Source organism: Theropithecus gelada, chromosome 6 (genome assembly GCF_003255815.1).
Source record: "Theropithecus gelada isolate Dixy chromosome 6, Tgel_1.0, whole genome shotgun sequence".
In the NCBI taxonomy this organism is placed as follows: Eukaryota; Metazoa; Chordata; class Mammalia; order Primates; family Cercopithecidae; genus Theropithecus; species Theropithecus gelada.
Window position 1 is genome coordinate 550,146 of NC_037673.1, and position 23,176 is coordinate 573,321.

A 23,176-nucleotide genomic window follows, 5' to 3' on the forward strand; every position below is an offset into this window, starting at 1 on the left:
GGCCCGAGCGCTTCCGGGTCAGGGGGTGGTGCGCCTCGCGCGGCAGATTCGAAGCTAGGGAGGGGTCGGCGAGCTGAGGCGGCGGCTGTGGCGGCGACGCTGGGCGTGAGGTGGCGGCGGCCACGCTCCAGTCGGGTCCCCACTGCTCTTGGGGGCGCCATGGACGAGGCCGTGGGCGACCTGAAGCAGGCGCTTCCCTGTGTGGCCGAGTCGCCGACGGTCCACGTGGAGGTGCATCAGCGCGGCGGCAGGTGAGCCGGTCCAGCCCGACACACCCTCTGGGCACCCACCAGCCCCGACCCCAGCTCGTGCACCGAGCCCGGACCCGGGGGCACTGACTCCTTTGCGACTGAACCCCAGGGAACTGACCCGGCCCGACTGGACCCCGGCGCGCAGGCCTCCGGGCCCCACCCGATCCTAGCGCAGTGACCCAACCCCACCCCAGGGCACTGACCCTGCCGACCCGAGTCCTGCGCGCAGGATCCCAGCTCCCCGGCCCGACCTCAGCCCACGGACCTGGCCCTAACCGTGCCCGGCTGTTCTCCAGTGCACCGATCTGACCCTGAGTCACACGTTGGAGGATAGGATGGCCGGGCATTACAGAGAGCTCTAAAGTCGCAGCCGAAATTGGGTTGTTCTTTGAGCCATTGTTTCTCAGACCCTTTAATTGTTCCCGTTCCTCACAGACTTGATGTTAAATTTTTAGGGTTCAAAGCAAATCCCACTCATTTGTGACCAAGTCAGCTCGTGGGATGGTGGGGTCTATGGGCTGTGCTGCTCCCTGGAGTTGGGGGAGCTCAGCAGCGGGGCCAGACCTTCACAGACCCTCCTCATGACCATGGAGGGTGGATTGAGGTCTAGGGAGACCAGCAGCCTCAGAGGGGATGCAGAGGAAGAGATCTTTCCTTTAATAGAACAGTTGTTGACTGGTCACTTTCTAGGTGCTGGAATTGAGACACGTCAGCATAATTGCACCAGGGCCCAGAGACATCTGCACAAAGCCCCACCACAGCCTTGTGACCCTGTGTAAACACCTTAGAGCTCAGAGACACCTGTACACAGTGTCACCGCAGCCTGGAGACACCTCATGTACAACCACCCCTGGGCCCAGAGACGCTAGGCATAATCGCATCAGAGCACAGCTGCACCTAGAGGACAGACACCTACGCACAACTGCACCAGAGTTCATAGACACCTGCACACAACCACACTATCTATGCATGGTGGTCGCTGCCTTGTAGGGTGCTGGGATGATTGCAGAGGGGCCACAGATCACCTGCCTGGCTCTGAGGAGCCTGTCCAGGAGGGAGGGGAGCCTGTCAGAGGGAGGCAGACATTAAATAGAACCTAAAGGGTGACAGCAGTTGATCAACCCAGTAAGCTGGGACAGTGCACAGCAGGGCACAGAGGTGTGATCCAGGACCAGGTCACTGTTGTAGAAAGGGGAGGTGTCAGGGGGAGTGCAGCAAGGTGGGCCGAGGGAAGCCCTGGATGCCAAGCATAAAGCATTAGATTTTCTCAGCACGAATCACAGCTATTGGAGACTTGTTACAATGCAGACCCCAGGCCTGACTCCACAGCTGTGGAAGTTCCTTAATAATAGTGAAAGCCACCATTATTGACTGCTTACTTTGTGCCAGGTATCGTCCTAAACACTTTGAATGTATTAATGACTCTTCACAGTAGCCCAGCATAGCAAGGACTCTTACTGTTGTCCCCTTTTTCTAACTGGGAGCTGGGGCACAGCTTCTTCAGGGCACAGCTGGTAAAGGACCCATAGGCAAGGGGTGGCTCTAGATTTGGTCTCCAGGCAGGCCAGTTCCAGCCTGTCCTCCTAACTACTGCACTTTCTTATGTATTGTCTGAGTTTTTGAAAACACTTAATTTTAACATTTTGTTTTTGAATTAAAATCATTTATGTGTGTTTTGGTGCTTTTTTTTGTTTTTGTTTTTGTGGTTTTTTGTTTGTTTGTTTGTTTGTTTTTTAGCACTGCAAAGAAAGAAGACATAAACCTGAGTGTTAGAAAGCTACTCAACAGACATAATATTGTGTTTGGTGATTACACATGGACTGAGTTTGATGAACCTTTTTTGACCAGAAATGTGCAGTCTGTATCTATTGTTGACACAGAATTGAAGGTTAAAGACTCACAAGTAAGTTACTAATTTGCTGGGCCAAGAACAGTTAGCTGAATACAAAGGCTGTATCATGAATGTCTTGCCGTTTTCATAGCTTGTTTCCAGAAACGGGTTCACTTCTCTGTTGGTTTGGGTGGCTAGACAAGTTCTTCTCACTAGCTGTCAGGAGCCAGGTGCTGGGAGCCAGGTGCTGGGAGCAGGAAGTGGCCCTGATGTCAGGGTGCTGTCAGTATAGCAGGGGACAGATCGGAAACCAGGAATGAGAATTCAGTGTTGTAGAATAGTGGACTGTGCTGGTAAGGCCTGTGTATGGTGTCTCATTCTTACAGTCAGCAAATGTTTATGAAGTGCTCACTGTGTGCTAGGGCCATAGGAGGTGTGGGGGCCACAGAGATGAGGAGATGGGCTTGCCTTGTAGAAGTCCTTCATCTCATCCCATGCATGGCCACCTCACCCACCTTGGAGTTCATGTGTATGTGTTAGAGGAGCTTTGTGTGGGGCAATTCTGGCACCAGTATAAAAACAACCTGAAACATATTTCTAGGGAAGACGTATCACAGCAGTACAATTCCTGTCCTGTAAAAACCAGCTGTGAAGGACAGGCTTGGTACTAAGTTCTGCTCATGAGGTGGACCTCCGCATTCATACGTTAGGACTCATGTTTGTGCATGCTCAGAGCTTTGTGCACACTGAGATCTGATACTGCCATGGTTTTGGCCAGTCTGAGGGAAGGAAGAGCTTCCCACACTGTTGTGGAGGGATGGACACCCTAACTGGAGGGCAGCGGGGCTGCCCAGGGAAAGTTCTAATGTTCTCTATCTGACTGCAGATTCACCTGTAGGAATTTATCTTAGCTGATAATTCTGCAATTTTGTAGATCTTTCTGAACAGATGTTTGTTAGATGCTGTTAATAATAACCAACAATTTGAAGTTTTTTAACTGTCCACCAAAGATCACTTAATAAATGTATGAATTCCATATATCTACACTATGTACAATGCAGCCATTAAAAAGAATGAAATAGATTTCTGTCTACCGATGTAAACATTTCTCTGAGCTATAACAACTGTAAAAAGACACAGTTAGGAAGCCAGCCGGGCAAGGTGGCTCATGCCTGTAGTCCCAGCACTGTGGGAGACAGATGGAAGGATCACTTGAGGCCAGGAATTGGAGACTGGCCCGGGGATCATAGCAAGACCCCATCACTAAAAAGAGTTTTTAAAAATTAGCCAGCATGGTGGCGCACACTTGTAGTGCCAGCTACTCAGGAGGCTGGAGGTGGGAGGATCACTTGAGTCCAGTAATTTAATGTTGCTATGAGTTGCGATCGTGCCACTGCACTCCAGCCTGGGCGCAAGATCTTGTCTCAAAAAATAAGTTAATTAAAAAAACAAACAAAAAAAACCCTATGTGGTAAAACTCAATTTTTGGTCAAATCTGTGTGAGTGTATTTCTAGACTATAATAACATCCCAGAGGTTGGATTTAGGGCACTTTTTCTTTTTTTTTTTTTTTTTTTTTTTTTTTTTTTTTTTTTTGAGACTGAGTCTGGCTCTGTCGCCCAGGCTGGAGTGCGGTGGCCGGATCTCAGCTCACTGCAAGCTCCGCCTCCCGGGTTCACGCCATTCTCCTGCCTCAGCCTCCCGAGTAGCTGGGACCACAGGCGCCTGCCACTTCGCCCGGCTAGTTTTTTTTTGTATTTTTTAGTAGAGACGGGGTTTCACCGTGTTAGCCAGGATGGTCTCGATCTCCTGACCTCGTGATCCGCCCGTCTCGGCCTCCCAAAGTGCTGGGATTACAGGCTTGAGCCACCGCGCCTGGCCGGCACTTTTTCATTCTATAGGTAAATGTAGGGCCCAAAGGGCAAGGGATGGGTATTAGCTTTCAGAAGAGCTAATCCTCAATCTGAAATAAAATAACAGCCTTCTCATCTAATCTGAGAACTAGTTTTTCTTGTACTATACATTCAGTTTTTATTTGTGGACCTTAACATCTAATTTGTATGGTTGGAATTAAGTGAGAGATTGTAAATGTGTGTGGATTTATTTGGCTTTTCCCTCATTTTAGCCCATCGATTTGAGTGCATGCACTGTTGCACTTCACATCTTCCAGCTGAATGAAGATGGCCCCAGCAGTGAAAATCTAGAGGAGGAGACAGAAAACATAATTGCAGCAAATCACTGGGTTCTGCCTGCAGGTATGGGGTGTGATGGAATATGAGGGGGAGGCCAAGGTCAGAGGACTGCATACTCCATGCCATGTCAGTTCACGGGGGGTTCTGTTTGTCCGTTTGTTTTGTAGGATTTTAGGATGTTTTCTCTCTTATGAAATGTATATCACAAAAGAGGAAAGTAGAGATTTCTAGGGTGGGACCATACTGTTCCTTTGGGCGGGTACCTCAGAGTTCATGGCTAATGGAGAGTGCCCATGTGCTCTTCTCACATGCCCGGTTGGTCTTTTCTGCTGAGTGGCTCCTTGCTATGTGCTTGGTGCTTCTCCGTAGGCGTCGCTGATGGGCTCCAGCAGGCCGAGCCCAGGGCTTCGTTCAGTCAGCCTGTGGAGAAACGAGTGGATTTAGTGTCTGAACTTGTGTTGAAGCATGGGTAAAAAACAATTGAAAATGATCATGATCATAAATTTTATAATGTGTTTACCACCAAAAAAATGATAGTTTAAAGAAAACATATTGTAGGGATTATGATATACATAAATGTAAAATAAATGGCAACAATATTATAAAGATGGGTGGGAAGTTTAAAGTTTTTTTAACAGACCATTGCATATGATAACGAGACATAAAGTGTAATTCTTTGACTCCAATTATCTGCCAAAAGTTATATGTGACTGGCATTTATTTTACATCTTTGACTTTAATAAAAACTAAAATTTGAAGAAAACTTTGCAGAATTTATACTTTCCTGTAATCGGAATTGTAGTCTTACACCGGGCAGCACAGTGGGAAGCTCAGGCTTAGGCTCAGGGGAGACTGGGGTGGCTGCAATTGCATTCCTGAAATCAGGTCTTTGTTTAATTCTGTCACAGCTGAATTCCATGGGCTTTGGGACAGCTTGGTGTACGATGTGGAAGTCAAATCCCATGTAAGTTGCTGTGTCTTTTCCCAGAATGCCCTGTTATTTGAAGAGGAACCGTTACTGTTTTGCTCTCCAGCACCCCCGAGCAACTTGATGCAGATGGATTTTTGGGAGCCCCTGTCTGCTGGCAGCCCTTGTCCTGGACATCTGTCCTCTAGGATTGCTCCAGAGTGGAGCTGGTCTCTGGGGAGCTCCCTGAGGGAGAAGAGGGAAAGGGAGAATGTGAAGGCAACTTAGAGAATTGAACCCTCTGGAGATGGGAGGAGGGAACGTGAGCAGACCTGGTCCGCACAAAGGAAAGGCTAGTGTGTCTTAACCCCTGCACCCTCTGCAACGGGAAGGGTCCTTCCCACACAGGCAGCTTGATAGAATACCATCACGCAGCTGTCCCAGGCTGCTTCTCCACATTGTGGCTCTTGATATTTTGCGAATAATAACTGCTGTATCATTCTAGAGGAAGGAGCTTACTCATTACTTGATAAAACAAACCCCTTAGTGGTTTTGTTTAATGTTGGCACTTTAAATAAAAGTGATCATTTTGTTTCTCTTCTTATAAAAGTAATAGCCAGTGTTTTTCCTTTTCCCTTTTTGAAGCACCTTCTCTTCTGAAATGAAAGCGTTTGGAGGTGATGATCTCTTAGGAGGCGGCCTTGCTTCCTTTGCTCCCTCTTCTCATGTAGGATCAAGCCCTGGGGGGTCATATTTCTTGGGGACCTTTGCCTTGTTGGTACCTTTATCTAGCTCTTTTTCTTCTATCAGCTTCTTGATTATGTGATGACAACTCTACTGTTTTCAGACAAGAACGTCAACAGCAACCTCATCACCTGGAACCGGGTGGTACTGCTCCATGGTAAAGCATGCAGGCTTTTATTTGACCAGATAAGTGGCATGAAATTCAGCCTTTACTTTTACCTTTGTTCTTCTGCAAGGAGTTCCAGCTTTTTGTTTTCTGAAGGAGCCACAGCTGTCCTAGAATGTCCCCTCTCTGTGAAGCAGATCCAGCTCATGACACTTGGGACATTTATTTTTTACTGTTTTTGAGACGGAGTCTCGCCGTCATCTAGGCTGGAGTGCAGTGGCGATCTCAGCTCACTACAACCTCCACTTCCCGGGTTCCTCCAAGGTTCCAGCGACTCTCCTGCCTCAGCCTCCTGAGTAGCTGGGATTACAGGCATGCGCCACCACACCCGGCTAAGTTTTGTATTTTTAGTAGAGATGGGGTTTCGCCATGTTGACCAGGCTGGTCTCAAACTCCTGACCTCAGGTGATCTACCCGCCTCAGCATCCCAAAGTGCTGGGGTTACAGGCGTGAGCCACTGCTCCCGGTCCTTGGGGTATTTATTACTTGGTACTTCATCAAGTCTTCCTGTGGGGTGCCGCATTCCAAGACATCCTCAGATGCCCCAAATGTGGATAGTACTGAACTCTGTGTAGACTGTTTTTTCCTATACAGACTTTCCTATGATAAACCTTAACTTATTTTTTTTTTTTTTTTTTTTTTGAGACGGAGTCTCGCTCTGTCGCCCAGGCTGGAGTGCAGTGGCCGGATCTCAGCTCACTGCAAGCTCCGCCTCCCGGGTTCACGCCATTCTCCTGCCTCAGCCTCCCGAGTAGCTGGGACTACAGGCGCCCGCCACCTCGCCCGGCTAGTTTTTTGTATTTTTTTAGTAGAGACGGGGTTTCACCGTGTTAGCCAGGATGGTCTCGATCTCCCGAGCTCGTGATCCGCCCGTCTCGGCCTCCCAAAGTGCTGGGATTACAGGCTTGAGCCACCGCGCCCGGCCCAAACCTTAACTTATAAATTAGGCACAGTAAGAGATTAACAATAATAACCAATAGGAAAAGGGAACAGTTATAATAACTTATAAAAGTTATTTTAAACTTGTGAATTGTTTATTTTTAGAGTGTTCCATATAATATTTTTGGACCGTGGGTGACTGCAGGTAACTGAAACCTTGGAAAGTAAAATCTTGGATAAGGGGGGACTATTGTGTTATTAAACTTTTCCAAAAATTCTGCCTTGTTTCCCCAGCTGATTGTAATTCTTTAGAATTCTGCCTGTTTCCTGGCTGATTGTAACTCTTTAGAATTCTCCGTTGTAGGCCAGGCGCAGTGGCTCGCACCTTTAATCCTAGCACTTTGGGATGCCGAGGCAGGCGGATCACAAGGTCAGGAGATCGAGACCATCCTGGCTAACATGGTGAAATCTCATCTCTACTAAAAATACAAAAAAAATTAGCTGGGCGTGGTGGCAGGTGCCTGTAGTCCCAGCTACTTGGGAGGCTGAGGCAGGAGAATGGCATGAACCCAGGAGGCGGAGCTTGCAGTGAGCCAAGATCACACCATTGCACTCCAGCCTGGGTGACAGAGCAAGACTCTGTCTCAAAAAATAAATAAATAAATAGATAGAATTCTGCCTTGTTTCCCAGCTGATTGTAACTCTTCTTTAGGATGGAAACTACCTCATATTTCTTTGTAGTACTCAGCTTTACTTTGTGAGGAGTAAACTGAAAAAGCCATATTTTAAAGACATTCTGTCTGGTTCTTCTCAGGAGAAAATATTGATGATTTGTTGTTTTGTTTTGTTTTGTTTTCAATATCACTGGGTAGAATGGGGACACAGGAATTGAGTGGACTCAAGAGTATGAAACTGTAGCAAAGTGTTAAATAGAAACTTGAAGAGTACTTAACTTCAGTTAAGATTGCGTGACGACATGCCCTTAAAACACAATGTTCTTTTAAATAGCAGATATGCCCCACATACTGTCCTCACAGCACGATCAGAGTAAGCAGCGGGTGTTTTAATTAGTGAATAAGTTGTTTCTGTTTGGAACCAGTTACGTATTTCCTCTTTAATCCTTGAAAATGCTTGCAGAAAGTGAGAGTTGCATGTCTCCATTTTCTGTTAGATGCTTTCCTTTTTTCATGTTGGTCACCTCACAGCTTCTGGGAGGCATCGTGCTAGGGGACGCTTGGCAGGCAGGCGTGCAAGAACAGCACTGGCCTCTGCCACTCTTCGAATTTAGTGTGGGGTACTAGCCCACTGAGAATCGTCTTAGGAAAGAGGGTGGTTCTGGGGGCAGCAGGAACAACACATGTCAGTGCCTGAGGAGGGTAGGACCCTCCACCTCCATTTATCAAGAAAGGTGTGTTTGGCCTCTGAAAGGTGCCTTGATGAGTGGCTTTCATAGAGGAAGTGTGGGGACAAGGACAGGTGTCAGCAAAGATGTAGGCTAGAAAATGCAATGCTCACTCCCAGTGCTAAGCGGGACTGCAGGCGAGTGCTGGGGGTGGGGAGGCGATAGAGGCTGAGACTAATTTAGTACAAATTAGTAAGAAAGAGGGGGAGATGCCGGGCGCGGTGGCTCAAGCCTGTAATCCCAGCACTTTGGGAGGCCGAGACGGGTGGATCACGAGGTCAGGAGATCGAGACCATCCTGGCTAACACGGTGAAACCCCGTCTCTACTAAGAAATACAAAAAACTAGCCGGGCGAGGTGGCGGGCGCCTATAGTCCCAGCTACTCGGGAGGCTGAGGCCGGAGAATGGCGTGAACCCGGGAGGCGGAGCTTGCAGTGAGCTGAGATCCGGCCACTGCACTCCAGCCTGGGCGACAGAGCGAGACTCCGTCTCAAAAAAAAAAAAAAAAAAAAAAAAGAAAGAGGGGGAGACGTAAGTGTATTGGTAATATTTCACAGCATTTAAGCTTCTAAGCAGACTTCATTGTAGTAATAACATCAATAGCTTTTAACTGTATTCCTTATATTTTATGGAAAATGGAAGTTACTGTTGTTTTAAGAAATTTGGTGCAGCACTGACTAAAAAACATATTTGCTCTGATCTTTGTCACAGGTCCTCCTGGCACTGGAAAGACATCCCTGTGTAAAGCGTTGGCCCAGAAATTGACGATTAGACTTTCAAGCAGGTAACTTGGTAATTTGTGAGGGGAGAGCCGTGGGAATGGGATTTATAACAGGAGGTTGTTTTTTTCCTAAACCATTTTACACAAGTAATAGATTCCTTCTCTCCTTCACTGTAAGTCACTTGATTCCTCTGTATTCAGCATAGTTTTGAGTTATGATTTCGGTCTTTTAAGGTTTGAGACTTATTTTATTGCCAGCATAAAATATTCTGGTGAACTGCACTTCAGAAGACTATGCTTTCTCCCCCTGCTGGATGGAGTGTCCTGCAGATTTCAGGTCAGGATACTCGGTAGCTTTGCTGATTTTCTGTTCACTCGTTTTATCCATTACTGAGAGAAGAATGTTAAGTCTCTAATTACGGATTTGTCTTTTCCTTTTGAATTCTGTTTGGGGCTTACGGTTTTCGTCATACTTGGAAAATATCTGGTCACTATTTCCTCACCGAATTTCCTTGCCCCTCCCCTTTATCTGGGACTCTGTCTATTTTCATGTTAGACTGATGTTGTTCCACAGGCCACTCATGTGCTTTTTTGTTTTTTTCAGTTCTTTAGAAATATCTGTTTTATTCTAAAGTTTCTGTTGCTGTATTTTCAAGTTGACTGATTTTCTACATCGTCTAATCTGCTTTTAATTCCATTCAGTGAAGTTTTTATGTCTGATAGTGTATTTTTCTGCTTTGAATGTTCTGATTCTTTTTATACTTTTCTTTCGTTATGTTCTTGTTCACATCTTGAACTTTATAATAGCCGTTTAAATGTTCTGTCTGCTAATTCCATCATGATTGTCATTTCTGATTCTGTTTCTATTGACTGGTTTTTCTTCTCGTTATGGGTCACATGGTTTTGCTTTGTTGGCATGTTAGGTAGTGTTGGATTAATGTTGAACGTTGTGGTTTGAAGTGTGTGGATTGTGTTTTCTTTAGTGAGTGTTGAGTTTTGTTCCGTTAGGCCTTTCCATTACCTGTGATTTGGTGTGATCCTTTGAGGTTTGGTTTTTTTAAGCCTTGATTGGGAGGAGTTTAGGTTTAGTGTTAACACTAAATTGTGGTCCTCTGGGGTCTACACTGAGTGTTCTGAAGGATCGGTGAGCGCTCTCCACCCCAGCGGTTGGGATGCACTCCTCCCAGCCTGCGTGAGGTCCAGGAGCCCTTCAGCTCACAGATCATAGGCACCCTTTACGTAGCTTCATGGAATGTCCCCGGCTTATAGGTACTTGAGTATTCATCCAGGACACCGGGGGTGCCATGAGGATTCCTGGGCACTCCTTCTGAGGTATTTCTTCATATTTCCTTCCCCTCTGGAATTCTGTTTACAGCCTTCAGTCACCTCAGACTCCCTGAACTCCATTCTCTGTCTCCTTGACTCAGCAAGTGGCCATACTCCACTTGGGTTCCCTCCTGTGCCTGTCGTCGGAAGACACCTCCCGGCAGACAGGGCATTTGTAGTGGGTCCCTGGTCTTCCGACTCAGGAGTCCCAGCCCTCACTGCCTGCGTCCAGCAACCTTACCAGATGGTGTTTCATCCATTTTGCCTGAAATGAGGTTTTCTTATTTAAGATTAGATGGTAAATCTGCTTCCTATTACTCCAGTATGACTAGAGGAAATCCTGTGAGGTTTAATTTCATATACATAATTTTAGTTCTTCAAAAATGTCTTGTAAATGTTTTTACATAGGGAAGTTGCTTTATTTTGACCCCTTAGGTTATGTTTAGCAACTTGCCCTTTGCTTTGACATACTGAAATACATGTGTGTTTTCAAGATCTCTACGGGCATGCCGGCATGGCGGCTCACGCGTGTAATCCCAGCACTTTGGGAGGCGGAGGCAGATGAATCGCTTGCAACCAGGAGTTTGAGACCAGCCTGGACAACATGGAGAAACCCTATCCCTACAAAAAAGTACAAAAAGTTAGCTGGGCGTGGTAGCACATGCCTGTGGTCCCAGCTGCTCATGAGGCTGAGGTGGGAGGATCACCTTAGCCCACTAGGTCCAGGCTGTGGTGAGCCTGGGTGACGAGAGTGAGACCCTGCCTCCAAAGAATAACCAAAAAAGATCTCTAGGGGCAGAGAGGGAAACACAAGAGAAGGAAAATGTTATTATTCGGAATATAACTTCTTCCAGTACAAAGATCTGGAAATATGCTTTGGTTTTATGACTTAGAAATGACAAAAAGAAGTCTTAGCAAGCTTTTGTTCCTCACTCTATTAAAGAACCAAAATGTTATATAATTAATTGTTTAATGTTCAATGTAGTTTTTGTTTTGTTAGATTGTCTGTATCCCTTCACTGTTTTATAAACAGTATCAGTAAATGGTCTCTCTCTTTTTTACGTGGAATGCCAGTGATGCTTTTTGAATGTAATTCTTTTTCTTTTGTGGACTTTTGATGTGGAGGAAACTGAAAAGAGGACTTGGAAGTCAGCTTTTCTCTGGCCTCAGTCTTGTTCTCTGGTGATTTAGTCCGCAGCTAAGCGCGCCCAGATCTGTCTGCAGGCTTCTGAACGGATAGGGGAGTGTTCTGGGTTCCAGTCTGTCTGTGTGTGTTAAGGTTAACTTTGGACCACCTGAGCATTCCTGGGCTCTGGGGTCTGTGCTGGAAGGCAGATTATCGTGCTCTTTAGGGTTCTGTGGAAGGAGGGAAAAATGCTCAGCTTCTGCCAAAAGCTCTTGATGCTTCTGTTTTGTTTTCTATGTTATATTAGTACTGCTAGTATTTTTAAACATAGAAATATAATTTGTAAATAGATTTAAAATAGGAATTTTTACTCTTTAACTTAATTGGTACAGTCTAGAACTACTGGTTGAATCTTGTTAGACTTTTTCATAATTATTTAATACACAGAGGGCTGGATTCCTTGTTTCTTTGTCAGTAGCTGTAGTTCCTCCGATGCTGGACACTCGAGATGTTGCATTCAAAATGCATGAATAGCTGTCGCTGAGGATCCACAGGACCGATTAGTAATTCTCTCAACTCCTTTTTTCTGTCTCAGGTACCGGTATGGCCAATTAATTGAAATAAACAGCCACAGCCTCTTTTCTAAGTGGTTTTCGGAAGTAAGTTAAATATTCTAATTATCTGGATTGTGTAGCTGAAAAAATGTCATGTATATTAGGCAAATCCTCCTCCAGAAGCTTCAGGAGAGAACTGGGTGGGAAAGGTGTGTGAGGATCAGGGCTGACTGTGATCAGAGAAGGTTCCGGAGCTGGGCCGCCCGGGGACCCTCCCTTGGTTCTCCCAAGACCTCCGACTGGGTGGGATAGGGCATTTGATGGACTTTCAGGAGGGCAGGACTGGTACTCAGGGGACTGCAGCCCTGCCACACATGTCCTCGGTGCTCATGCGCCCTAGCGCTGTGAGCTGAGGGGGTCAGACAAAGTGATGTCACAGGTGATTCTTATGTCTGAGGAGCGGTGCCCAAGTCACCTGGCATCCGCACATCCCTCTGGGGAGGTGAGGTGGGACCAGGCACACAGGGCACCGGAGAGCCTGTGAGGAATGCATCCCAGCCCGTTTGCATCTGTGGTCTGTCTCTTTTCCTCATCAGAGAGGACACACAGGTAAAGCAGAGGTACAGGTCACCCTCACTGTGCCGCCCTGGGCAGGGCAGGTATGGTCTCAGGTCTCAGCACCCTGGCATTCAAAGCAGAGGGCAAGAGTATTAGGCTGGCCTCCTCGCATGCTGCCCTGGCTTCTCTGATTTAGGGAGCTTTCTGAGGGGCCGTCAGGAGACAGTGGGCTTGTGGGGACAACCGGGGCAGCAGGCCACGTCAGGGTCCCCCTGTGCACCTGGCGGTGTGGTCCCTGCACGTTGACACTAAAAGGGTGTTTGGGTTCCAGAGTGGCAAGCTGGTAACCAAGATGTTTCAGAAGATTCAGGATTTGATTGATGATAAAGACGCTCTGGTGTTTGTGCTGATTGATGAGGTAGGCATTTCCAGATAAGGACATTCATGACAATCGCCTTTTGCTGTTGTGGGGACACAGCCTGTTGCTGATGCTCCTGGCTTTGCCCTCCTACGGCCGGTCCGCCCTCTAGCCCTCCCTGCATTGTGCGCCTTTCCACCTTCCCGCAGCATCTGCAGGCTAGGCATGGGAACACCCATTCATTCAACTTTTTCACGTGCTCAGGGGGACGTATCCCCATAGCTGCCTGTGAGGTGCCAGGCCCTGTCCTTTTTGACCCCATTGCTCCCTCCCAACAGGTGGAGAGTCTCACAGCTGCCCGAAATGCCTGCAGAGCGGGCACTGAGCCATCAGATGCCATCCGCGTGGTCAATGCCGTCTTGACCCAAATTGATCAGATTAAAAGGTAACCAGGACATGCAGCGATTTTCCCTGAGAAGTGATGAGAAGTTTGTTGCAAAGAAATGCGTGATACTTGTACAACTCTAGATCTTAGTCCCCAGTTCTTTTACCTAAAAATTCATTTGGCATTGAGTATTGACTCCTTTTCCACATTGGAGGCAGCATATCGTAAATGCTTTTTAAATAAATTGTTTTTAGTTTATTAAAAATGTAAAAGAAGGCTGGGCATGGTGGCTCACGCCTGTAATCCCAGCACTTTGGGAGGCCGAGGTGGGCAGATCACGAGGTCAGGAGATCGAGACCATCCTGGCTAACAGGGTGAAACCCCATCTCTAGTGAAAACAAAAAAAATCAGCCGGGCGTGGTGGCGGGCGTAGTCCCAGCTACTTGGGAGGCTGAGGCAGGAGAATGGTGTGAACCCAGGAGGCAGAACTTGCAGTGAGCCGAGATGGCACCACTGCACTCCAGCCTGGGCCACAGAGCAAGACTCTGTCTCAAAAAAAAAAAACGTAAAAGAAAACTCAGGCATGCTAAGAATTTTATGTAGCACAGAAAAGCATGAAATGAAGAACTGCTACATTCAGGCCTTATACCGCCCACTTCTCTCCTATCCCACCCAGTGTCTGCACCAACTGGTGCAGCTCGTAGATGAATGGCTGTCCCCTGCTCGCCCTGCTGGCCCAGGACAGAAAGCTTCATGGGCGGATGGTCCACATCTCCACAGTCCAGCCTCACAGGACCAGGGCCTGTTGTCAGTGTAGCCCAAGTTGATCAAGCTTAAGGAGGGACAGCTGCTGGCCAAATTCCCAAGGAAGTGATGGGCAAGCTAGAACCTGTCTGTGCCTGTGTGGTGCTCAGCCAGGACTCAGGTTCCTTCTCCGAAGTGCTCTTTCTGCCCTCAGGGTGCCTGGGGAGTCCCCGGCATTCTCAGAAGCTGGATTGTTGAGTGTGGGATGACAGCAAACTGAACTGTGCAGAGGAACATTTTGTCCAGGCCATGACCACTGTCTCACCACAGAGAACGTATCTGGCTTCCTGAGAAGCGCTCGTCTTGGGGTCAGCTGCAGGAGTGTGCAGGTCCTGGAGGGGGGCCTTCCCTGCCTCTGACTTCCTTCTCCTTGTGTCCACTTCCTTCCCTACCCGGCTTGTCCCTCAGTCTGCTGCAATCTGGCTCCTACCCCCACCACAGCCCCGCAGCCCCGCATTCACACGAGTGCTCACGTTTCTCTTTCTGGAACTTTGCACAGCGCTGATACCCTGATGGCCCCTTCCCTGAGTCTCTTTGTGCCTCCCTCCCTGGCCTCCATTCTCCTGTCTCCCTGGTTTATGCTGCTGGCATCTCTCCGCAGGGAGGAGTCTACACAGCCTGGCTGAGGCCTTCTCTCCTGGCATGTGTGTGTTCCTGGTGTGTGCCCCTTCAGCGTAGCTCAGGGTTCTGTGGGGGGAATCCCAGACCTGTACATCCACCTGTGACCAGACATCACGGCTTAGATGCCCAGGATGTCAGGCACACTCCCACACTGCTCATTGGGCCCCAAATCCCTCACTTCTGGGATTCTGCATGACACTGACGGCCTCACTGTGCACCTACCACTCAACCAGAGGATGGAGGTCACCGTGACTTCCCTGTCAGTCACAAGGACGTGTGGCTCAGGAGGAAACAAGGAGACACCCTTGCCTCTCTTGCCTTCACTCCCTCGTGCTCCTGGTTCCAGCCCCTCTCTAGAGGACTCTTCCTTTTCCCCCGCCAGTCCTGTCTACTCCTGCGTCTCTGGATTGTCAGCCCCTGGGTCGTGATCGCCAGGCCTAGGCCTCCCTCTGGCCCTTCCTGCAGCCGCACCCTCCTGGTGCTGGACTGAGCAGCTGTGAGCCCACCCGGCCTCTGTACCTTGTTGTCTCTACCGGGGATCCATATGCTCCCTGCCCTGCCTCTGATTAACTCACCCTGGCTCACAGGCACAGGGCCTGCCCTCCCTTGTCCAGGGTCTAGGTGAAGCTAACCTTCCCCAGGCAGCAAGGGCAGCACTGCCACACATGCAGCCAAGCCCCACCAGGCCTGCACAGCATGCTCCCTGGGGACACCTTGTGCCTGCTCTGTGCTGGCTCATGCTGGGCCCTTGAGACCAGACAATGGGCTGTTTCTGTGGAGTTTCGACACTAGAGGGGAAAGCAGATCATAAACACGGGAAGTAACCCAGCTCTACGGTGTGTCCAGGGATGATGAATGGCCATGCCCAGGTGGATAGTGGGCACCAGAGCCTACAGTAGGTGGCATAGGCAGGAACACTGTGCAAAAGTGAGATCTTTGCCAAGGTTGAAGACAGTGAGGGAATGAGCCAAGTGGGGCTGTAGGAGAATTCCCGGAAGGCCAAGTGGCAGCAAGAGCAAAGGCTGGGGGCATCTGTGTGACCTGTGTTGGCACAAGGCCCCTTTCCTTCCTGTTGGCAGCCTGCTGGTCATCGTCCTGCCAACCCCCTTGCCAGACAGGATAGAATTGGGTCGCTGACAGCCATGATGACTGTGGTGCTTGCTTCTCGGCCACAACAGGCATTCCAATGTCGTGATTCTGACCACTTCCAACATCACCGAGAAGATCGACGTGGCCTTCGTGGACAGAGCTGACATTAAGCAGTACATTGGGCCGCCCTCTGCAGCAGCCATCTTCAAAATCTACCTCTCTTGTTTGGAAGAGCTGATGAAGGTACGTTTATCTTTTTTTTCCTGTTGATACAAATGGATTTCTTATGTGTTCTTAATTAAGATAGCTTAAAATAAGCTTGTTTCAGTATGGAGGATTTCAACATACGCATTAACTCCCTTCTTAAATTGAAAACTAGTTTTGTATGTGACAGGTTGAGCTGATAGTTGAAACTAGGGCCACCGACTCAATATTTTTGTTCTTTTGGCACAATACAGTCATCATTGTTCATTATTTGAGGTACCAATCAATGTAGGGCACATCAGTGACCGGCTGTGCTCACCAGGCTGGCTGCACAAATCCTGGTTCTCAGCTTACTCTGGGCTTTTCCAATGCCCTGCCTCTTGCGGGCCTGGATCCTTACCTGAAAGAGCAAGTAAGGGCATAGTACGAACTGGCAGTTGTGGTCACGGGGTCCATGTGATGTCATGTTCTTGAGTCGCCTGTTGTGATGATAGGCAGGAACGCCATCACCCTGGGCACAGTGACGCATGCGGGGAGTGTGTGTGAGTCAGGGACGCCGTCGCCCTGGGCACAGCGACGCGTGCGGGGAGTGTGTGTGAGTCAGGGAAGCCGTCGCCATGGGCACAGTGACGCGTGCGGTGTGAGTCAGGAACGCCGTCGCCCTGGGCACAGTGGCGCGTGCGGTGTGTGTGAGTCGGACACCATCGCCCTGGGCACAATGACGCGTGCGGGGAGTGTGAGTCAGGGATGCTGTCACCAGGGGCACCGTGGTGCATGTGGTGAGTGTGAGTCTGGAACACTTTCGCCATGGGCACAGTGATGCGTGTGGTGTGTGTGAGTCAGGCTAACAGGGAACTGCCCCATGCTTGTGTTTCTGCTGCTCTAGCCCCTGTGGGAACAGGCCTGTCCCAGACAAATCATCCTGCGGGAGCATACCTGGACCTTTCGTTTAGGGGAGTTGGACAGTAACCAAGCAAACCAGTGAATGGGGATTTAAACAGTGATGAGTTTAATGCCATTGTTTTCACTTGTGGGTACCACAGAGCAGGGGCCTTAACAAGGACGGCACTGCCTGCTTGGACTGGGAACTGGTCTCAGCCATGGACCCATGGGGCCTGCCTGGGTCAGCACTGTCCGGGCATGGTTTTCTCAGGGGTTGGGGAAAGGAGACGGAGCTCTGTGGAGCTTTGGCTGGAGAACACCAGTGATCTGAAGACTGATTTTACAGCAGTTTTGCTGCCAAGGAGCCCACGTGATAGCAGATCCTGCGAGGAAGTTGTGTGTGTTGGGGGTCCTCACACACCTTCAGTGTGGGTTCCAGCCTCGCAATGTGACATTTATACACTCATACACTTGTGCTGTGAATCTAGGGGATGTTTAAAGTTTTAGCTAAGAGGGATGGACTTTTTCTGGGACAGTGTAGGACAGAGGTAGGGTTTTTCTGTTGGTTTTTTGTTTGTTTGTTTTGAGACAGAGTCTCACTCTTGCCTAGAGCTGGAGTGCAGTGGTGCGATCTTGGCTTACTGCAACCTCCCCCTCCTGAGTTCAAGCAATTCTCCTGCCTCAGCTTCGTGAGTACCTGGGATTACAGGTGCAAGCCACCACACCCGGCTAATTTTTGTATTTTTAGTAGAGACAGAGTTTCACCGTGTTGGCCTGGCCGGTCTCAAACTCCTGACCTCAAGTGATTCGCCTGCCTCAGCCTCCCGAAGTGCTGAGGTTACAGGTGGGAGCCACCGTGCCCAGTGATGGGGTAGTTTCTTATTTTAGGCAGTTTATACGAAATTCAGACATGCAGATGCCACGGTGGATATTGATCTGGTCTCGAAAGCTGTGGGCATGGAAGTGGGGACCCTGCACTGTTGAGGCCAGCAGGGCCTGGAGAGGTGTCGAGGGGAGGCCCAAGCACTCCAGGCACAGACAGTGTGTCTTCATTTTGCTTACACCCCTCAACAAACCTCCAAAATGTTCAGACAATGCAGTTTTCTTCCTTCTCCTGGTTCCTGAGTCAGAACGGTTCATATTGGAATTCAGTCATAGTAAATCAGTGTGCCCACCTGACTGTTGGCAAGGCTACTTGGAAAAGCATGACTTCTAAGAAAACTGATCTCTGAGGTGAACTTCTGGTGCCCAGCTCCTCGGTCAGTCAGACACTGTGTCGTGCCGCCAAACAAGCCTCACCCTTAAAACAGACAAACTAGGACCCTGCTTTGGAAGTCAGTGGAAGTCCTGGCTCTGAATCCCAGCTCTGCCCACTGTGGGCTCTGACGTCTCCGAAGGTGACAGAGTGGACTGAGTGCCTCCAGGTCCCTTCCCTTCCTGACACACAGGGAGGAAACGTTTTGGCCCGAAACACAGAGGAGGCTGTGTTGCTACTGGTTTCTGAGGCATGTTCCGTTATTTGTATTTGTTTGAAAAAGCAGAATGTGTACGCTGAGGGGCATGAGAGAGCAAGCTTGTTCACTAGTGCAGCTGTGCATCTTGAGTCATCACTGTCTGGATTTCTGTGAGACGTGACATGGTTGACACTTTACCTGCAGGTGCTGTCCCTCTTGCCGATGGTGCCTACGCTCAGGCCTCTGTGGACTCTGCTAACCGCCTGTGCCTCTGTCTCCCCAGTGTCAGATCATATACCCTCGCCAGCAGCTGCTGACCCTCCGAGAACTGGAGATGATCGGCTTCATTGAAAACAACGTGTCAAAATTGAGCCTTCTTTTGAATGAAATTTCAAGGTGCAAATTGACCTCATTTTTGTAATCAGGACGAATCCATTTGTGATATTAACTAGGGAGTCATTGTTTCCTTTGAGGAGACCAGGGAGGGCTCTGGGTGTGAACTCTCAACACCCAGTACAGGTGTGAACGTGCATGTACGTGTGCGCGCACGTGCACGCATGTGAGCAGAAACACTCAGCACAGCCACCTCCTTCCAAACGTGTAACCCGTGAGCCCGGAGGGCGCTGGCTCATGCACTGGAAGCCTGCGACCCTACGGCTGACGGCACTTCCAAGGATTCGCAGAGTCCACAGAAAGGAAATGGCTTTGGGGGTCCGGAGAGGGTGGAAGGGAAGATGGGGAAAATGATATGGTGCCTTGAAGGATAGAGTTTGGTTCCAACAGGAGAGAAATCAGGAAGGCTGCTGGAGCAGTGTGTTCAGGTAACCTCCTAGTGGGTTGCAGTGCAAAGGCTAGGGAGGTGCCGGAGAGGCGGGGGGTGGAGTAGACAGAGCCTTGGGTTTCTGGCCAGAGTTTTAATTTTATTTTGAAGTTGGCAATAGTGTGGAAGGCTTTAAATAAGGGATAACATGAAGAATGCAGTATTTTTTAAGGATTTGGATTATCCGTTGAAGAGATTTAAATCAGTTAAGATGAGAACGAAGAACAGTTCAGAGACTTCTACAAAAATTGAAGATGTGAATCCACCCATTATTTGGGGAATCTGTGCCTCCTGACCATGTGCCCGCTGCGTCGTGCCCTACGCCTGGTGCTCCCAGGCAGGTGATGCATTCCCTGAGCGCGAGGATGCTGGCCCTGGGCCAGGGCACAGAGGTGTGCCTTGGGTGTGTTTCAGAGCAGCGAGGACACTGCCTCCCGAGCAGGAGCTGAGGACGGGGAGAGACCGGCAAAGGGATGTTCACAGGACAAGGCTGAGGAGACCAGTGAGGGGCAGGAAGTGCCCTGTGAGCCCCAGGGTGTGCCTGGGGTGCTTTGGCTTGTGTTCCCAGGGATGCCTTAGCCAATGAGGAAAATTAGTTCTGAAACATGTGATTGTGTAAATTGCTGTCTCTGAACTGGGTTTTCTTGACACAGGAAGAGCAAAGGCCTCAGCGGCCGGGTCCTGAGAAAACTCCCCTTTCTGGCTCACGCGCTGTATGTCCAGGTGAGTCTCCACTGCTGTCCTCCAGCACCCACCCTGTCCACAGGTCTCAGCCTCGCTGGAAATTCCACTTAGTAGCCCTGGGGTATCAGCCTTATTTTATCTCAGTTTCCAAACCACAGGGTCCTGGGGCAGGAGGAGGAGCTGACCTTGGCACCGAAACACTGGGGCTGTCAAGTCCTTTGGGAGAGGCGGCTATGCCACGTGCCTCTGCTCACACGCATGCATGCACACACGTGCACGTCTGCCTCTGTGGTGTGCTGAGCTCATGGCCGGGGTCCTCGCTGGCCTCGCCAGAGGTTTGTGCTCTTGCAGTCTGGGCTCAGCCCACACAGAGCAGGACCTGGAGCCACAGCTTCACCCACTGGGTGCTGGGCCCGTTGCAGACGCTTCGGCCCGGGGCACTCACCCCTCTCCTGCACTGTGCCCAGCAGCTGGTTGGGGTAAGGACTCAGTGTCTGGCAGAGCAGATACACTTACATCTGAGAAGAGAAAACCCCCATCTTGGAATGGTTCCTTTCAAATCAGAAGTGACCCAGGCTCTGGTCAGTAGCAGCCTCTGAGCTGGACACGGTGCTCAGCACAGAGGTGACAGTGGCCATGGACCATGAGTGGGAGCCTTTTGAGGCAGGGAGGTGACAGCTCTGGGCACCGGGACCATGGGAATTCTCTGGTTATAAGCCCGGGACATAGGGTGGGTCCTTTGGAAAGGACTCCAGGGTCTGCTCCCAACAGCTTCTCATCCTTCTCAGTGTGTGGGTGGCTGCCTTGGTGCCCCCCTGCCCACCCCCGCGGCTGTTTCTGACCTGTAGGACGGGGGGAGGGTCACGTAGCCACCTTGTTCGCCTTTTCTGAAGTAAAGGGCATGGCTCATCTGCGCCCTGGATGTGTGTGGTGCGCACTCACTGCTCAGCCCATCAGCTGCAACCCCCTTCTGCACTGTCTGCACTGTGGGTGGCGGCAGGGGCTGTGGATGCCAGGTGGCCCCACTAACAGTGAGTTGAGCCCTTCCAGCGATGACCGTGTACCTTCCAGGCCCCCACCGTCACCATAGAGGGGTTCCTCCAAGCCCTGTCTCTGGCAGTGGACAAGCAGTTTGAAGAACGAAAGAAGCTTGCAGCTTACGTCTGATCCTGGGCTTCCCCATCTGTGCTTTTCCCATGGAGAACACACAGCCAGTAAGTCAGGTGGCCCCACATGGCCGTCTCCCAGGGAATCCCTTCTGCAAACATTGCTTAGACTGCAAGCTAAAAGCCACCAAGGCCAGGCTTTGTTAAAAGAAGTATGTTTTATTTATGTTGTTTTAAAATGCATACTGAGAGACAAACCTCTTGTCATTTTCACTGTTTGTAAAAGATACTTCAGATGGTTTGTCTTCTTGTGAAGAACCATCGAAATGTGTTTGTTCCCAGCCCACTTGCAGTGGATGGGATGCGTAATGCCAACAAGTTTTGTTTAACAGCAAAAAAGGAAGATTAATGCAGGTGTTACAGAAGCCAGAAGAGAAACTTTGTCATCCTAAAGAAGCATATAATCATAGCATTAAAAATGCACACATTACTGCAGGTGGAAGGTGGCAGTTGCTTTCTGATATCAGCTCGTTTGATTTAATGCAAAAATGTTTTCAAGACTATTTAATGGATAAGAAAAGTCTATTTCTATATTATACCAACTGAGAAAAGAAGGGTCGGTAAAGTATTCTTTCATAATAAATCATCAGACATGGTCCCATTTGCAGGAAAAGTGCAGACTCTGAGTGTTCCAGGCAAACGCATGCCGAATGTCCCTTGTCACCCAGTGTGGGCACCCTGCATTGCTGAGATGTTTCTGCCCATGGTTTTGTTTGTGCAATAACGTTATCACATCTCTAACGAGGATTCACATTAATAGAATATAAAATAAATGGGTCAGTTACTGGTCTCTCAGAATATTATGTTTTGCTTTTATCTCACACTAAAATAAATATCATTAATGCTTTGCATGTGAAATTCACTTTCGAAAGAACATGTTACATTTTGTTTTAGAACTTTTTAAGTATTAAAATATTTTTTAGAATTTTCTTGTTTTGATTCTAAGTATCTCTTCCAAGTGCTTTTAATTTTACTGAAGATTACTCACATGATTACTTAACTTTAAGTCTGATTTATGCTATGAGGACCTTATGGTGTAACTGCATCTCCAGAAGAAGCTGGGAAGGTGCCAGCGACCCAGGTGCAGATTCAGGAGGAGGATCACCAAGGCCGAGGCATAGGCAGGTTCTGGTCACTGCGCCGTTTGCTAGGCCCTGGGGGTGGCAGGGTGAGAAGTGGGCCCAGTCCTTGCACGTCGGTGCTGTTAAAGGATCTTTTCACCAGTGGGTACGACCCTAACAGCTCCCCACCTCCACTCTCCAGGAGTCAGCTTGGGGTCCACAGTGGCATGCAGCCTTCATACGCAGAAGTTCTTCGAGAAATTTAAAACCGTTGGGGTGGGGTATAGTGAATAAGCCAAAAGACTCATCTGAGAGTAAAGGCAGTGTATTAGGGTTCTCTAGAGGGACAGAACTAATGCAATAGATAGATACATATATAAAGGGGAGTTTATTAAGTATCAACTCACATGATCATAAGGTCCCACATTAGGCCATCTGCAAGCTTGAGGAGCAAGGAGAGCCACTCCGAGTCCCAAAACTGAAGAACTTGGAGTCCGGTGTTCAAGGGCAGGAAGCAGCCAGCACAGGAGAAAGTTGTAGGCTGGGAGGTTAGGCCCATCTTGCCTTTTCACATTTTTCTGCCTGTTTATGTTCTAGCCGCACTGGCAACTGATTTGATTGTGCCCACCCAGATTGGTGGTGGGTCTGCCTTTCCCAGCCCGCTGACTCAAATGTTAATCTCCTTTGACAACACCCGCACAGACGCACCCAGGATCAATACTTTGTATCCTTCAATCCGATAGACATTTAGTATTAACCATCACAGACAGACACATGTCTAGAAGACAAAAGGTGCAGTATTCTTGCTGCAGAAGAAAAGAAAAAATTGCCAAACCTGAATTGCCGAGAAGGACATAGCTTGGAAGGCATCACAGAAGGCTCCCTGCAGCTGTGGAGGGTGAGCGTGGGTGAGGTGCTGTGGACCCCAGCTCCAGTATCACTGGGCAAGTCTTGACAGGACACCGAGGTCATGGAGGTCAGCCTTGTGGAGC

At 49.0% G+C, this 23,176-nt stretch overlaps 1 protein-coding gene across 2 annotated transcripts; it reads left to right on the forward strand.

Moving 5' to 3' along the window:
- The first annotated feature begins 20 nt into the window (after nucleotides 1–20).
- Nucleotides 21–22,123, forward strand: TRIP13 (thyroid hormone receptor interactor 13). 2 transcript variants are annotated; one of them, XM_025388535.1, is made up of 14 exons: nucleotides 27–251; nucleotides 1,989–2,154; nucleotides 4,207–4,336; nucleotides 5,182–5,237; nucleotides 5,991–6,081; nucleotides 9,083–9,155; nucleotides 12,140–12,203; nucleotides 12,988–13,074; nucleotides 13,353–13,459; nucleotides 16,003–16,156; nucleotides 18,737–18,849; nucleotides 19,927–19,996; nucleotides 21,029–21,171; nucleotides 21,350–22,123. In XM_025388535.1, the coding sequence occupies exons 1-13, from the start codon at nucleotides 160–162 to the stop codon at nucleotides 21,122–21,124; spliced, it is 1,299 nt and encodes a 432-aa protein (XP_025244320.1). In that variant the 5' UTR covers nucleotides 27–159; the 3' UTR covers nucleotides 21,125–21,171; nucleotides 21,350–22,123. The 2 variants fall into 2 exon arrangements, with proteins under 2 accessions (XP_025244319.1, XP_025244320.1); XM_025388534.1 differs by having other exon boundaries at nucleotides 21–251; nucleotides 21,029–22,048.
- The last annotated feature ends 1,053 nt before the right edge of the window (nucleotides 22,124–23,176 follow it).